This window comes from Habropoda laboriosa, unplaced genomic scaffold (genome assembly GCF_001263275.1).
Source record: "Habropoda laboriosa isolate 0110345459 unplaced genomic scaffold, ASM126327v1 scaffold126, whole genome shotgun sequence".
Taxonomy (NCBI): Eukaryota; Metazoa; Arthropoda; class Insecta; order Hymenoptera; family Apidae; genus Habropoda; species Habropoda laboriosa.
In genome coordinates, this window is record NW_017100288.1 from 246346 (window position 1) to 264010 (window position 17665).

At 41.4% G+C, this 17665-nt stretch overlaps 1 protein-coding gene across 1 annotated transcript in view; it reads left to right on the forward strand.

The window, feature by feature from the left end:
• Window positions 1-84: 84 nt before the first annotated feature.
• LOC108573710 (neurogenic locus Notch protein) overlaps window positions 85-17665 on the forward strand; it is a 57956-nt gene continuing 40375 nt past the window's right edge. The window contains exon 1 of the mRNA XM_017936182.1: window positions 85-340. Coding sequence (XP_017791671.1) covers window positions 85-340 — 256 coding nt within the window. The remainder of the gene's footprint in view (window positions 341-17665) is intronic.

The window sequence follows — 17665 nt, forward strand, 5'->3', positions numbered from 1 at the left end:
CGTTACTATCGTTCCCGTCTCAGTGCAGCCAAAAAGTCATATAGAATATTCAAATGCAGCCAAAAAGTCGCAAAGAATAGTCAAATGCAGTCAAAAAGTCCAAACACCGAACCCTTCGAGCACACAGTATCGAAGCACAAATTCTCCCGTGCGACCAAAGTAACTCAAGAACCCACTGAAGAAACAACAAAGAGCACTATTACCATTGTTTCCATCTTACTGCAGCGAAAAAGTGATCCGGTCTCCGAAAAGCCCCATGATCCGGATCAGCTTTCCGATGATCGTGAGTCTCACGGCGATGCTCTGATGGCAAAGATTAGTCACGACTTAGGGAACGAAAGTAAATCAGGCCCTCGGCCGTTGACACGTTTAGCCAGGTCCAGGATTCCCTCTCGTGTATCCCTGGCGGTGTTCCTCCATCGTGGTAGGATGATGGCGATGCCGATAGCGATGCTTATGCCGGCGGTAATGGTGATCTCTTGGCCAAGCGACGAGGAGGACGACGTCGGCGGCGCGGCAGTGGTTCCTCCTCGCGTTCCCTCTGTGATAAATCACCGGTTCTACACCGTCGTCACAGTCCCGCGGCCATTAATCTCGATAATTGAATCAATATCTGTGATATCTGCTTGTGTATCCGGGCCAGCCTCATGGTAATTAGCCAGCCTCGTCATAAATCATGCCCTCCGGGGGTCGGAGTGCGCCGCCGACGTCGAAACCCGCTGTTTTTCGGCCCTTCCTGTCCATAAATGTCCGTGTGTGTGTATGCGTAACCACCGCGTTTCTCTATCGACGACCACGTGCTGCCATAAACAGACCGATTTACAACGTGGACCGACCTCGCGATCACCGTAAATAGGGAAACGTGTAACCAGCCTCTTAACTCGTGAAACGAAACTGTAGTACTGTCGGTGCTTAGCTTTTGTTCGAAAATAATGGATCAAAGGGATTATGTGAGTTTCACGTTGTTGCTTAATACTTTCGTTAGTGAAGTGTTCTTTTTAACCGTTTCACTGCTCTTGCAAAATTTGCCCGCGCTGTGCCTTTGGCACACTTTTACCCTTAATTTTTGCCCTTTGCGCACTTCCGTCTTAATTTAATAAAAATGATCAATTATTAATTTCTTAAAAATGTTGAAACGTTCCAGCAATGGTTGGAAAGTTTATTGCAATATTGTAGAATCGGGGGCTATACTCAGATAGGGAACCGACGAAGAAAAATAGAGAGGGCGTTATTGGCGTAATGGGCAAAGTCTCAGCTTGCCATTCGGGAGGTCGCGGGTTCGATTCCCGGTTGGGCCTCGAAATTTTTTCTTCGGTTTTCACGGTATTAAAGATTGCAAAGCACTGTACCGGTTAATTTTCAAAGTCCAGAAGAGCTTATTTGCTTGATGCATTCCACGGGAATCCCTGGTGATCGTATCGTTTAAAGTGACTGGAAACAATTCTGGCGCGCATCGCTACATAGTCGAGCCGGTTATAGTCGGCTGAGAGGGAGCCCCGGTGATTCATAATAAACCGCTCAATGCCAGGAGAGTTCACCGTTTCATCGAGCACGTATGGCGATTCAGCCGACGTCTCGGGCCAACCTGGGGGTCAGGCCGACTTAATCAACCGATCATTATCACGGGTTCACGGCGTAATGACTGAAAGAGCCGGCGTTGTGTCCTCCCTTTATCGCGGACAACGGTTCGAGGCGTGGTCGTTTGCCAGCTGCCACGTATCGCGACTTCCATTATTCGAGGAATCGATTAATTAACGGTCACCGACTAATTCACGATAATGTAACCACCGTTCATCGCGTGCACGCTAGTTCCTGGAACACACGTAGCACGTCAGCTATGAAGTAAACATGCAAATGACCACCGATTGTTGGGTGAGACGCTGCTTTTTGGTGGCTACAGCTCAACCCTTCTTTTACTGTAATTTTTTTGCCAGACAAACGTGCACTGATGTACGATTTAATTTTTCTCTGTCTTATAGGAGGTTTATATGGAAAATCGCTTCTATTTATTTGGTCATTATTTTTTTAAATAATTAGTCTGTAAAAATGAATATTTTAGTTAATTGGCGGTATTAAATTGCATTTTGTATTATTTGAAATACTGACAAATTATTATGTTTACTAATTTTTCAATGAAGATACTGATCTAATAAATAGCAGCCATAGAAAATTACACTTTAGATTATAAAATAGTTGGTTACTGGTTAATAGCAGTATTTATGTTGAACGGTGTCTCAGTTTTTTCCGATCAAACTCTATCAGTATCCTCTATGGATATAAGTAATAAAATAATATTACTAGATCTAGGTCGTTATATTATACGACTTCCACTCGTTTTATCAAAGTTAATTAACCTTCAGACAAAGTACATAAAAATTTGCCCTCGTTTGAAATTCTGCATCAATCGATTCATCTGAAACGCAACAATCTCGCAAAAATTTCTACGATTATCTCGTCACAGCCGCAAACGTTTCCTCTTTAAGAGAACAGCCAGGTATTTATCCCTTGGCCACGAATTCGGCGAATTGATCGGATCCACGGACCGATTTATCGTCCTCTGACTAATTGACTCCGCGAGATACAGCACTCGTCGTCGTGGTCTGTTCGCGTTCTCGTTATCTTCTCGTCGCCGGAATCGTTTCCCCGCGATGGCGTTTCTCTCGAAAGCGCATCGGGCCGATCGTGAAACGAGCCGCCGCCTTAATGAGCCAATTATTTAATTGCCCTCCCCCTTCGAGCCGCGTGTTTCTCGAAAAAGCGAGGCAGACGGGCCAGAAGTTGTCTTCGTGAAATTGTTTCGTCGCATCTCGTGTTTCCACTGTCCCCCCTGTTTTTGCACCGGTGCATCTCCATCGGAATCGTCGATCGAAATTCCTGGAGAAACTTTCGGTATGTGAGAAACGTGATCGGTTGCCGTGGAGAAAGTGTTAAGTGTGTTTGCTTGTTTGTTAATTGTGTTAAGTTGCAAGGTGGAGGAAAGTTGGGAAATTGTTGGGTCGTTTCAGAGAATTCTCTGAAGTCTTTGTAAATCTCGTATCAGGCTTTTCCTTGGGGAATTGATGAGTTGTTTCAGATTTTAATCCTGCGACGTTAGGTTTCCCTTTAGTTTCTTGTATCTTTTTTTATTTTCATTGAAATTGTTCATTGTTGAAAATCTGGAAGTAGAATAGGTCATTTTATAATTTCCCAATTAAAAATCCATTCGTGTCTGTTGTTATTTATTTCCAGTTACTTTACTGAAGTTAGTTAATTAATTCTTTAATGAGAATTGTCGAACGTTCCAAGTGGAGTGGTTAAATTTGTCGATTTTATTATCATACATGAAAGCATAATTCGATTGGACTGGTTATAGTGTTATTCCTGGTAGTCTTCACGTGCCATTTTAAAAAGAACGCGAATTCCACGCATATTTATCAGGACCTCCCACGGTGCTGGAACGTCTTTCGAAAAATTTCGATTACATCATATCTCCCACTTAGTTCGCATAATCCAGTCTGGAACTTCCATCACGATACGCTTTTTACCAATCAAGGACGTTCAACTTTTACCAATTCACAAATTTCAGAATTTTAATCGTTTGCATCAACCATTTACCAAAAACACAAATTTATTGCCTGTGTTATACTAAAATTGAAGAATTGTAGATATCTCTCTTTGCTATTTAGGGGGAGTTCCCCTAGCGCCGGGCACTTAAGGTTTTCCTTAAATAAATCTCTACCTGTGCACACACGACTGAAACACGTAGAAACCTTATTTCTATTCCTTTTGCCTCCTCTAGGAGATACGCAGAATAACGGCTCGGTTTCAATTATTGCAGATATAATTTCGATATTAGGTGCCGTCCGGCGTTAAGGGAACTCCCCCCTGTAGCTTGCAAAATTTCAAAATTATCATTTAATTATGCAAACTGCAAGACTGATCATGAATTTAAAAAAAAAAAAACGAAACAAATAAATTGTAACTTTTCCAAAATCGTCCAAAGGACTCGGAACTCTTTCCGAAACCACCCCTAAGTTCCCTAATCGTCGCGCATAAGCCAGAAAATATTATTCAACGGCGGAATACGAGCGACACGATGATGCATTAGGGGATCTAGATGAACTCATCAAGGACGCGGTTCGGTAGAATCTCAATTAAGGCTAAATTGCCCCCACGCGGGCAGAAAATAGAGTGTGAACACAGGCGTAGCGCGTATGTATACTGGTGGCGAAGGAAGATCGAGGTTGGCATGAACAAGTGCTGGTACAACCGAGTCGTGAAGGAAGAAGAAGAAGCGTTGGAAGGTTCTTCTTGAGTTCATTCCGCAAATGGAAGTCGAAGACCCCGGAGAGCAAAACGGCATTCCAAACCGTGCTTGATTGGTTTTGGCGAAGGTGTACCGCCTTTCTGGAGGTCGGGTCAGGTCACTTCTGCCTTTTACGTGACTCTTCCTTCACTTGAACACGTCGAACCTTTGAATCCGGCAAGACCGACGTACTTAACGTCTTGCGTAACATTCCGACCCTTTTTTCTACTCAGCTTTGTCGTCTCTTAATCCGTGTCTTTCAACTGTGATTCCACGGAGTCGGACGAGGTGAGAGGATGAGAAGAGTAGGTACATGGTTCGTCGAGAGGAACATCTTTCGGAAGTTTAGTGAGGGTAAATTTGAGACACACTGTCGCTACTCTGTTTGCTACTCTGACTTACCACTCTGACCTGGAGAATTTTTCAAATTTTGTTGTGGGGTTGTTTGGTCCTTGCCTGGGAGCAGTTGCGCCCTTACAGGGAAACGTGATAATTTGAAGGTGTTACCTTGTTAAAGGATTTGAAACTAGGTTAGTCGGTGAATGAGAGAGTTTTGAAAGAATTCTGATAAGGATTTCTACAGTGACCTGACGCACGCACCTATCAGTCTCACATTCATTCATTCCTTCTCTTTTTCTCTCAAAAAAAAAGTTCATTCCTTCTCTCTTTCTCTCTCACACCCTCTAACTCATATTCACTCATTTTCACTAATTTTCTCTCCCTCTCACTAACTCACATTCACTCATTTTCAACTCATTTTCACTAATTTTCTCTCACTCATTCACAGTCACTCATTTTCTCTTATTCTCTCACTCTCTTTTTCTCTCACTCTTTATCTCTCGCTCTTTCTCTCTCGCTCTTTATCTCTCTCTCTCAGTTTCTCTCACTCTTTCTCTCTCTCTCTGATTTTCACTCACTCTCTCTCTCTCTGATTTTCTCTCACTCTCTCTCTCTCATTTTCTCCCACTCTTTCTCTCTCTCTTTCATTTTCTCTCACTCTTCCTCTCTCTCTCTCTCATTTTCTCTCACTCTTTCTCTCTCTCTCTCTCTCTCTCACTCACATTCACTGATTTTCTCTCTCTCTCTCTCTCTCTCACTCACTCATTCACAGTCACTCATTTTCTCTCACTCTCTCACTCTCTTTCTCTTTCACTCTCACTCTTTATCTCTCACTCTTTATCTCTCTCTCATTTTCTCTCATTCTTTCTCTCTCTCATCTCTCATTTTCTCTCTCACTCACATTCACTCATTTTCTCTCTCTATTCCTATTTTCCTCTCATTAAAAGCAGACATTCCCCGAAAACATTCAACCATACCCGCCGAAATCCTTTGAATGCCTAAAAGCATCCTTCGTTCACACGATATTCTCAAGGTCTCAATCGCAAACACTCTTCCTTCGTACCTCTATCGCTCCAACTCAAGCATCCTCCATTCAAGTAACTCCTCCGTTCCAGACTTGAACACTCGCACGAAATTCTATTATATCCTTACATTACCGATATCGTAGATATTATAATGAAAGACCTTTTAAAAAGGTACATTAGGAAGAGCAAGTTTTGCTACAGAGAAGGTCTATTACCCTCATCAATATCCTACGATTATAAGTGTTTTGAACTTCAGGAATTTGAAAGTATGTTAGACATTGTATTTCCTTGTTCAAGCAACAGCTAGGCCTAGAATGATGATAGCCTTCCAGTTCCTTGCTTCTTCTTAAGTGATCTTCGATCGCTGGTGATCTTCGAACGATCTTCAGCTTTCAGTGTTTAAAGGTCAGTAGCCGTCTAGTGGCTAGAGATTACTCTTCGTCCTCTAAGCAGTAATTTGTTGCAACTTTCTTCGTTTTTTTCCATTGCCTACGTGGCATTTTAAGTAACGCTCAATTATGTACTATTAAAACTTTCTTTTATTTTCATCGATCTAGCTGGAACTGGCTTACATGGAGAAACGAAATTATCATACTTGAAATATTCAATTATGAAATTCTATATGATACTTAGTAATTCTGTTCAACAAGTACGTTTCCAGTTACAGTATGTAACAATAGTTCCTGGACATGGAGCTTAATAGTTGAGTATAAGGTTGACTAAACACAGTCGTTCAAAAATGGCAAATGTTCTCACCTCGTTTAGGATACACTTTTAATTTTAATTATTAGTCGACTTTTTTCTATATGAAGCAAAAGTTCAAAAAACGAGCTCAATCTGTTCTCGTGTGATTTAAAGGACAGTGAACGTGTCAATAATTTATTGCAGTGGAATAGAAAACAGCGAAAAGGACAGCATAAGCTGAGTAACTTTAAATAACTACAATATTTGAAAATTTTTTAAAATTCAAAGAAAAATTATTTAACTGAGAAATTAGTGAAATATTTCATTTACATACTGACAGTGTTTTTTAAATTTTAAGTAAACACTGTACATATTCTTTTGTCATACAAACATTGTATGATATTTCGACTGCTCTCCATTCCGCCGCAATAAATTACTAAACTTACATCTGAGCAACTTTCGTTAGACACAATAATGAATAAAATCACGAAACTACAGTTTCAGAGTTCCATCGTTACTCCCGCCAGAAATTCCTTGAGTAAGACTGTTTCCCTGAATCGTATTTATAAGCCGCTCTCGAAGGAATCACTGTCAACCCTAGATATCGTTTCGATGGTATCATCACGTGGGTGGAGATGCTGGTGGCTCGTAAAACGCGAGTCGGAGAAAGGCAATGATTTCGAAACGTCTAACCGAGGACCAAAGTGAATACCACAGGCAGTAAAGGACTTCGATAACTGTAATGGAAGGCGATACGCCCGTCTGAACACCGTAAAAAAGAGGAAGATATTATTCCCCCTCTCCTCTGTTGCTCTGTGTTTCTTCCTCTATCTACCCCGAGGTCCATCTCGTACGATAAGCACGTCGAATTCCTGTTATCGAGGAATAATCGCGTAGAGGGTCTTAACGGGACCTTTTACCACGTGCGAAACAATCGGGCAACTTTCACGCCTTCTTTTGCTCTTTCCGCTTCTCTCTTCCTAAGGAACGAGCCAGATAAGAGGATGAAAGTTCGCGTTCACTCGGTGTTTTTACGCGAGAGTACGTTCCAGTTGCCGATGGAAAATATCGTTGATTTAGGATCGGTTGGTGTAGGTGGTCTCTGGTGTCCTAAGTATCTTGCTGAGAATTGGATTATCGAGTGGAATAATTGTGATATTAATTGATTATAGCGAGTCTTATAATTTGTCACCTCGAGTAACTTCTGAAGCATGTAGGTATTCTGCAGAAAAGTGTTTTAGATAGAAATTGCACAGTATCGAAAGAAACTTTTTAATTTGTGGCCTTAAATTTTTTAAATAGAATGCTCACATTTTTATCAAGATTTAGAAGCACAGTGAATTTTGGATAATTCTCTGTCAACCCTCTATGGGCCGGATATTTTTCTTGACTGTAAAAGAATTGATGTAACGTAAAATTAGCAAATATAAATACAGAGTAACAGTGAATTCAGCAGTTTCGACAATTTTATCGTAACGAATACATATTGTAACTTTGAAGTAACAACGATTATCAGGAAAGTTACTGGTTAATAAGGAGACATTGTACAACAAGACGTGTATACCATTTTGTGAAAGAAAGTTCGAAAGCTTGAAAGTTACACGGGCCCATAGAGGGTTAAATTGTGTCGCAGTTAAAGGGTTAAATATCTGTTAGAAGCAAAATTTTTGCTAAATGAAGGAAAACAGAAGTGAAGAGAATTCTATGATTCACTTGCACAATGCAATTCAGTTCATTTCAGTTAATTTCATTCAAGTCGATGAAATTCCCGTTCCACTTATCAAATTCAAAGTTTCACATCGAACGCAACAAAGTGAAGTTTACCATTCTCGCCTAATTCATTTTTTCCCTATATTTACATCTACCTCTCTTAATCACGATAAAACATTCGGCTCCACAGGTCATAGAACATAATTCAAACACTTCAAACCCTCCTGAACCATGACCTATTACCTCGTACATTACCCCCACACGGAACTTCGTCGAAAATAGAACTTTCCGTGCCGAAAACGAGCAGTCTGTGTTCATAAAATATCCCAGGAGGGGACAAGTCCAGGAAACATAAATTAAGGATAACGAGCCATCTTAGGGGAACGATACTAGCTATTACACAAACGTTCATTGACACCCAGCATAATAGCGTTCCGTTTCTATGGCGGATAATTACAGACACGAGAGGACCACCTCCTCCGCCCATTTCTCTAACTCTCGTTCCCTTCGTGGCGCACCATCCTCATGAATTATGGTCCGCTTAATATAATTGCGACGTTCCGTGTATCGCGAAGGTGTCATTTACGATTCACACTGACCAACCGCCACACACACACACACACACGTTGGAATATCTCGCTGCTTTGTTGTTCGATTGTTTAATTAGCAGCGTTAATTAAGGCGTTGATAATTAACGCTTGCACCGTCTGTGCAATTTCAATCGAACATGTGTTTCTATGCTTGCCTCGCGAAGGAGTGGTCACGTTTCATTGTGATCCATGCTTGAACGAGCGAAATTGAAGTTTCCATATGTAGAGAGACTCGTTGACATAATTCTGCCTCCGCCTTCTGTCTCGTGAGAGCTGACTTGGGTTTGTTGGTGCTGAAGTCGAAGCTTGAGATCTTTAGAAGGATAGGGTGATTTAATTTCCTTTGTGGTGTGAGGTACCTGTTGGATTCGCTTCGTAATTATAATAGGAGCTTATCTGCACTCTGGATCTGTTAAGTGCCTGGTGACATATGAATAGAAGAGTTAAGTTAGGTTTGATGAGATTTTACTGTATTTTGGAAATAGCGATCAGTGATCTCTCAATGATTAAAAATGATTTTTCAGGAAGGAATGAAAACCGTTTCTTAAGTTGAACAAAAATTTCTCCCCCAACGTTTAGAGAACTAAGGAAAGCTTCTGAAATCTGTAAGAAATAACCTGCAGAACTCCTTTCGAATCTTCACAAATCCTATTCGTTTATGTCTTGCAGCCAAAACGACGGAAAACATTGTAAAAGCAATCAAGCAGCATCAAAAACTCGATCCGTCTAACTGAAACGAACACGCGAGCTGTCCCGTGTTCTCTGGATAGTTCCTCTGGAACCGCATGATCCAATCGATACGATGATCCGCGTGTTGCTGTTTTCACGGTCCGCTACCTAATTACCGTGGCTGGTGCAATCAGCCGCGTAGCACACACCCTGTTCACGATCCCGACCGTTGCGGTATATCCGCGTCCAATACAGCTCACGTGTCCGCCAACGGAACCATCCTGAGTCCGATTTCAGAGTTAGACAGTTAACTTAATTACCAGTCGCTACGTAGTACGTACGACGCGGCAGAAGAAACGATGGAATCTAGCAATCGGGACTGTTCACCTCCTGCATGACGACGAACCGAGGGAGAAGAGCAGAGACAGAGGAGGAAGATGGAGAGAGAGAGATAATTAAAAAGACAAGAGTGCAGAGTAGGAGTAAGAGAGAGAAAGTTGGGAAAAGGCTGCAGGTTGGAGAAGGAGGGAGAGAATTAAAAAGACAGGAGTGCAGAGAGTGAAGAGAGAGAAAGAGAATTAGAAGGTCAAGAGTACAGGATACAGAGAGGGCGAGAAAATTAAGAAAAGAGTGCAGGTTAGAGAGGGAGGAAGAGAATTGAAAAGACCAGAGTGCAGGTTAGAGAGGGGGAAAGATAATTACAAAGACAAGGGTGCAGAGTAAAGAGAGAATTAGAAACACAAGAGTGCAGAGTAGAGAAAGAGAGAAGGTTAAGAAAAGAGTGCAGAGCTAGAGAGAATTAAAAAGACAAGAGTGCAGAGTAAAGAGAGAATTAGAAACACAAGAGTGCAGAGTAGAGAAAGAGAGAAGGTTAAGAAAAGAGTGCAGAGCTAGAGAGAATTAAAAAGACAAGAGTGCAGAGTAAAGAGAGAATTAGAAACACAAGAGTGCAGAGTAGAGAAAGAGAGAAGGTTAAGAAAAGAGTGCAGAGCTAGAGAGAATTAAAAAGACAAGAGTGCAGAGTAAAGAGAGAATTAGAAACACAAGAGTGCAGAGTAGAGAAAGAGAGAAGGTTAAGAAAAGAGTGCAGAGCTAGAGAGAATTAAAAAGACAAGAGTGCAGAGATAGAGAAGGAGAGAAAGTTGAGAAATAGTGGAGATTAGACAGGCAGAGAGAGAATTAAGAAGACAAGAGTGCAGAGATAGAGAGAATTGAAAAGTCAAAAGTGTACCTTGGAGAGAATATTAAGAAGACAACATTGTAGGTTAGAGAGGTGGACAGGGAGAGAGAATGAAGAGGACAAGAGTGCAGGTTAGAAAGGTGGAGGGAGAGAGATAAGCGAGGATAAAAGAGATACGTGTTGCATTGGAGAGGAATCGACCAAGGTAGGTCGTAGCCGGGCGTGTTCATGTCCGATGCGACCTTCGGCCTCTCCTACGAGGCTGGTGCTGTTGCTGGCTGGACTGGATCGCCGGTACCGCTATCCATGGCTCCCTCTGCTACACGCTGCACTCCGATAAAATGGCATTGCTACCCTACATACCGCCACGGATCGCCGTTGACTTCTGGGCCTCGGTGAAAATGTTCGATTGGCTCGTGTGTTAAGAATCGAGCGGAGGAGATAGGATTTTGACGTTGCTTAATGGGTTACCAAGATAGGTGTATTCAGGTTCCAGTAATGATTCTGTGTTTTATGTGCTTGTCGTTTATTTTGTGGTCGATGCCAGAAATTTTATTACCAAGATTTCATTTAAATTGTAAAAATGGTTCAAACTGTTAAGTGATAATTTGGAGGATCATTTTTCCCAAATTTGAATTCGAGCTACTATTAATTCTCTGACAGTAACTGGACAAGTTAACACGAAAAATCTCGGAAATTTTCAACATTCAGCTGATCTCTCGAGTGATTAATTTTGCGAGAAATTACAATATGTAAAGAAAAGAGGCGATTTCCACTTTAAATAGAAACTAACTCGTCACAAAGGCTAATTCATTTCAAACTTTCACCATTTTTCATTGAATATTACAAGCTATTGAAACGAGAGCCAAGTGATCTACGGCAAACCTGAATGCACGAATATGGAAGCCTCTGAAGTCGCTTCCCGCGTTCGCAGGAATTTCCACAAAAGCCGCAGCGATTCCACGGAACGTTCCACTTGTCCGGAACCCGTTTCGCCCGAAGATATCTCACTTCACCGCAAAGCTGAACCACGCGCGTAAACCACGTCGTTCACGACGAATCGATCGGTTCCGCCGACGTGTCTATTCCAGTGGACGTTGAACCGCCATCTTGGTACCAAGGTCCTGCTTTCCGTCGTTCTAAGCGTCAGGTTCACCCTTTTTTCCCCGCTAAAAACCAATTACCATTTCGCGACGTCCTTGAGGTCGTTTTGTTAACAATTTTCTCGGCAAAGACTTAATCAACTATGAAACACGCAACAGTAAGTTGAAAATGTACGCGGAAATTTGTTCGTAAGCGGGTCTTAATTTTCAAGAATACTGAATTTTTAAATTTATCGAGTACGCATGCATTTAACTATCTCTCGATTTTAACGATTTTCACTACTGAACGAATAATTAAAAGTGACGTCCTTGTCGATGCATACAAATCTTGAGACATCCCGTATATAATCGAAATCTTACGATACCCAAAATCTCTCTATTAAGGGTTAAAGAATATAAAACACATTTTCGACCTATCGAGAGTCTTCATCTTGAGACACCCTGTATAATCGAGCACTTACCCAAAATCACTCGTTCCACTGTTCAACATCCCCAGGTTGAAGCTAGAGAACACAAAACAGAATTTACCCACGAATGAACGTGGTTTGTTTCGAATTCGATTCGAACGAAAGCTTGAAAATCGATCTCCAGGCTCGACCTCCAGGTAATGATATTCGAAGTGAGAAGTGTTAGAACGCGTTTCTACGGCGAATAGGTCAGGCAGAGCGGTGGAATAAACGGGATTGTGTGGTTCGAACAGGCTGGTGAAATCAAACGATGATCTCGTTGACCAGGATCGCGGAACCAGGCCTCATTAGAGACGGTACCGGATCAACCTGGCGCTGTTTTGAATCGCGAGATGATCAAGCGGGAGGAGCTGTACTCAATCAGTTCACCGGTCCATTTTCTCAGTCCTTCTAACGAGCTGTTACGCAAAAAGATCCACCGCTTCGAAAGGCAATTTGGAGTTGCTTTCTTTGTCGCCCCGGTAATTCTCTTCTTGCGCGGTTCTTCAGAAGCGCCGCGTGAGAAAGCGATTGTACCACTGCTCTGAGAAGCGAGATTCTTGGGGTTCAGGGTTTAGGTTGAAATTTTAGGCGAATCTACTAATGGTATGATTGCGATTTTTAAGTGTTTCGTGCAGTTCTGTCGAAATTGGAGATTTTATTAGTACGCAGAGTTATATTGCTACAACTTACGTGTTTTATGTGGAAATTTCACGGTAACCAAAGGAACATATGATGTTGAAACCTTGAATTTTTCGAGTAAAATGCGTACCTTTGTGTATGAAAATTTCAATTTCAGTTCTATTTGTTCTAAAGGTAACAATTGTTATTTTATTTAGCTTAACGAATAAAGCTAAAGATAGAGGAGAGGTGTAATTAATTTTATCGACAAAACAACAACGTGAATGTTGTTTTGGAAAATAATTGAATTTTTCGTCACGTTTGCGCCACGCGTTTCCGACATTTAGGCCGCGAACCTAACAGAGGAACGAGCAAATCGTGTGTTTCACGCGAAGAAACAGAAAGGCGGGTTTTGAATGGTAATTATCGTTCCGCCGACACAACGAGATATAAATTACAATGTTGGACCGAGAACGAACCGGACCTCTTCCACCTTTCTGCCTGCGTTTCCACCTTCTTCTCAGATCTCCTCGAGGCTATCCTTAAAGGGCGAGGAGCTCTGATTGTACAGGTGTAACACATGGTTCTGTTGTATCATTTGTGCATGTTTACATGTATGTTGCAAGGTTCTCGTGGCTCCTTCTTTTCTTTCACTTTTTGGCACGGTGCAATTGAGAAATATTCCATTTTGAAAGTTAATCTTTCGGGGAATATTTTAGCTTTTCCTTCAAGCGAATCAATTTTTATATTTTTCGTTTATAAATTACTTAATTAACAGCTGTCCAAATGACGTATTTTATCCTGTAGAAGAATATTAAGAATAGAAAGTCGTTAGATGTTGCACGGGGGAATTTTCTAAAATAAAACCGAGGAAAATTAATTGTAGAGCTATTGAGGACGAGTTACCTGCGATAAAGTGTACCTCTTTTATGTATGGAGAACCAGGTTGTGAACTAGTTTCGTCTTTAAGAATATACATGTGGGCTGTATTTCCTACTTATGAATAATAAGACCTTGCTTCTGCAGATTGAAATTCGTTTGAACTAGCTTCAGATCTTCTCCTTGCGTTCTACTAATAAGCAATAAATTATTATTGCTAAAGTATTAATGCAAAAACACTGTCTTTACTCTGAAACCTCAAAAAACACCAGAAACACATTTAACTACTTCAAAATGCTTATCTTACTCGTCCATCCCAACCTCCGTATTCCCTTTTCAAATTTATCAGTCAAAATACTGCTCAAGAAGCTATACCACATCAACAACGATTATTTTATTTCACATTATTGGAAACATATTGTCTTCACTCTGAAACCTCAAAGAACACTGTTGTTTCTGCCCCAGCCTCCATTTTCACTCTTCAAAACATTCACCTGAAAACTAATAAAATCTCGACTGTTGAAACAAGTTTCAGCAAACCGAATATCTCTAAGCAAACTTTCCATCGAAGCGGCAGAAAATTCTCGTTTTATTTACGCCACCCTTTTAAGTCAGTCATCCACTTTCCACATATTCCACGGTGAATCAGCGTTCCGAGGAGCCTGTTAAAAGGCAGCCAACCCCGTTAAACACGGAGCCCCGTAGTGACGGTCGAACGAACGGATTCCGCTCGTTTGCTGCACGGCGAGTCGCACGAATTTATGTGGCACGCGTGTTGCATCGATTGGTCGCGACCGGCCACGCCAATAAACATCTTTATCGGTCTGTCCATCTGGTTTGCTTCTCGTTCGCGACGACATTCTTTCGGCCCCTCTCGACGGCCGCCATTTCTAATCGGCGATTAGCTGCACACCGCCATGGCGTGTGTATATTCGCGGCCTGTGCACTCGCGGATTTACCGACCTCTCCACCTCTTTTGTTCGACCTCGTGCCAGAGAACAGGCTTTCCGATGGACAGCGTTTAAGCCCATATTTAGTACCCCGTGGGTATATTTCGCGATTCTCAGCGTAGATTCGCCGAAGGTTAGGTTCTCGCAGGCCTCGAAATTGGCTGGAAGGATACGTGAAAAGTGGGTTTTGAAGAAGGTGAAATTGACGAAGATTGGGAATAGATTCGGTGATTAGTTAGAAATTTATTTTATAGCTGGAAATGAATTTTCAAGATTTCTTTGAAAAAAGGTATTGTTGCGTGAGAGAGGCACGATGAACTTCGTGTATTATACAAAACTAACAGTATAGATCGAAGTTTATTTACCGATGGCACAATGGCTCGGCTAAATGCCAAGGACAGCTGAAGTTTCTCCTTCATTTCACACAGCTTCCTGTGCACAATGTAATGTCACGTTCCCTAGGCTAACTTTTACCCGATAAAAACCTGTCGCTCAGTTTATTTCAACTTCTAACGCTAACCATTTTTTTTTCTGTTACAGGTGAGTCTCCGTTTCGACATGTACATTTACTGTAAAAACTCTTCACCAAGGTCAGATAGTTGGTAATTTTTTTAAACGTCCTGAGAAGTATTTTTAAAAGGTTTCGTTAATTATTGCCTCTATAAACGAATTCGAAATTTCTATTTGCACGTTGCGCTTATCTCGAATTCCATGCGTCAAACCTGTTCTTCTCGCGAGTAACGTAACTTGCATAAGTCATTAACATCACGTTGACCCGAAGATGCACGCCCAGCAGTCATTGCAACCGATATTTCACGATGATGTGAACACACTACGCAGAAGTCATTTTCGTGATCATGTTTCACTCGTTCTACTCGTAAAATAACGTCAGACGAAGCTCTGCTGACCAACGAATGACATAATCAATTTTTTAAACGAAGTGTTAAATGTTAAAAATTCTAAATCACAAAATTCCATTGTTTCTTAAATAATACAGCGACTTCAATTTTTCCCAATTTTTCGTGATTATGTGACCGTTAAGTCGATCAAAATTTACCCCCAGCTTACTAGAGCGTAACACCGTTGAATCACCGAAAATAGTGTCGTAAATAAGTTAGACTCGTAAAGGTGAGGAGGATAAAGCCAAGCAATCGAAGCAGTGAATCGAAGGGAAACTCGTTCGAACGAGACGATTATTTCGACAGAAGGATCGTGCTCGAAGGTCTCGATTTAACTCCATATCTACGGCGAGAAAAATCGTTTCTGTGCGGGCGTTGAAATCACCAGGTTTGACGCGTGAAACAGATACCTCTTCTTTCTCTCGTTTCTTGCGTATTCGAGTATTAGAAAAAAAATTGTAACAATGAAACGAGTGTCTTCGTAGTCGATGAAAATGATCGAAAAACAAGATTATTCTGTTGTTTATTTAACACAGTACAAATAGGCAGCTCGTGGCTTTGGTTACCTTAGAGCGTGACCCATGGTTGTTTCCATGCGGTGAATTGCTTTTTTCTAAATACCTGTGGCTGCGAGGCGAACTGTAGAAACGGTTAATTGAACGTAGATAAATGTAACCTACTTGACACGAGTCGAATTATATCCGCGAAAGTTTTAGCATTGCCTTTAATCGCGCCTTTCTATCGCACTGCTAATTTCTCTGGCCGTCTACGACGCACTTAGGGCGAGATATATTGCTAAATTCGTTTGAGAAACGATCCCGCTCGCGAGACTTCCGGCTGAATAACTTGTTGCTTCCATTGGAAAATTCATTCGAGCTGCTCGACTATGAAATATAACGTCTACCAGTGAACGGATCCGCGAAAATAACGGAAAGTGTCTTGCTAACTGAAGATTCTGTGCAGCACATTGCTTCAAAAAAAAATGTTAAATAGGAAAGAAGTTAGTATTTCATTCGCAGCAAATTACGTTCCATTAATTTGTCCCTGTTTTATCTCATAGAAGAACACTCTAGAATTTATCGTGAAATATTCTCAAAGAAATGGTGGTAAACAATAGTAACTCTTTCGATCTCGAACAAAATGAAAGATCACCGAACAGAAATTACCTTCTCGGGAATTTAAATTGAACGGGGCCAGTTAGAGTCAAATTTTTTCAGCAGAATTTCATTTTAACGGCGTAGGAAATAAATGTCCTCGTTATGCGAATCGATTTGTGTGGCAGAAAGAAAAATTTGCCTAAAATCTTGATTGCGATCAAAGCAGCTGCTTTTCAATTTAAACAGGCTGGTGGGGCCTTTTAAACCTCGTTGATGAAGCGACGTTACGCATAAGCCCGTCCCCGTTTCGTCGGCTCGATTATGATGCAAAGGAGCGTGTCAGAGCGAAGCCGTGGAGCGAGTAAATCAACTTTAACCACCTTTTGCCCCCGATCTGACTTCATAATCGAGAGCTGGACCGAGTCGACGCATCGGCCAATTATACACGGCCCCAGACCTCTAGCCTCCTGTGTGCTCGCGCGCGCTCAGACAACCCGTGGCTACTTTAAATTGCAAACACCTACATAATATCGACTCATATTCCGGCGTACACACGCGGCGATCTTCCCTACGACTAATTAATTCGAACTGTTGGTGGTATTCGCGTTGTAATTGAGTAAACTTGATATTGAATATTAACGAGAGAAGTCGTTCTCTACAGACTTAATAACTGCTGTTTCGCGAATTTTTTGGCTGAATTAAAAGGCAATAACTCATACGGTGGATATCGTCGACGAACGCTTGTTATTGAATTATTAAGGGAGAACGCGATTGCAACGTGGGTGGTTAAGAGTTGGATCATTTCGCTTGCGATTAAACGAGTTTTTGGTTGTTTTTTTTTTCACGTTGAATATTCAAGGGAGAAATGAATAATTATTGCGGATTGAGTATGAAGGATAAATGTATCGTTGATGTTTGGGAATAAGGTGTAAGTGGATTTCTTTTGGAAGATTTTGCTATCGTTTCGCTTTATTGGAAGAGTACGTCACCTTGAGACGTCTAAGTTTGGGAATTTTTTTCATACTAAATAGGAACTTTCATGTATAAACGTGACTTTCAGCTTTGTTATCCAATGGGGTAGACGAAACGGGACGTGAATACTTTTTTAAATTAAATCTCATAGATCTATATTTCTGAATTATTATCAACGCAACAGAATCATTTCTCATTCCGTCGATCTCCACTCGA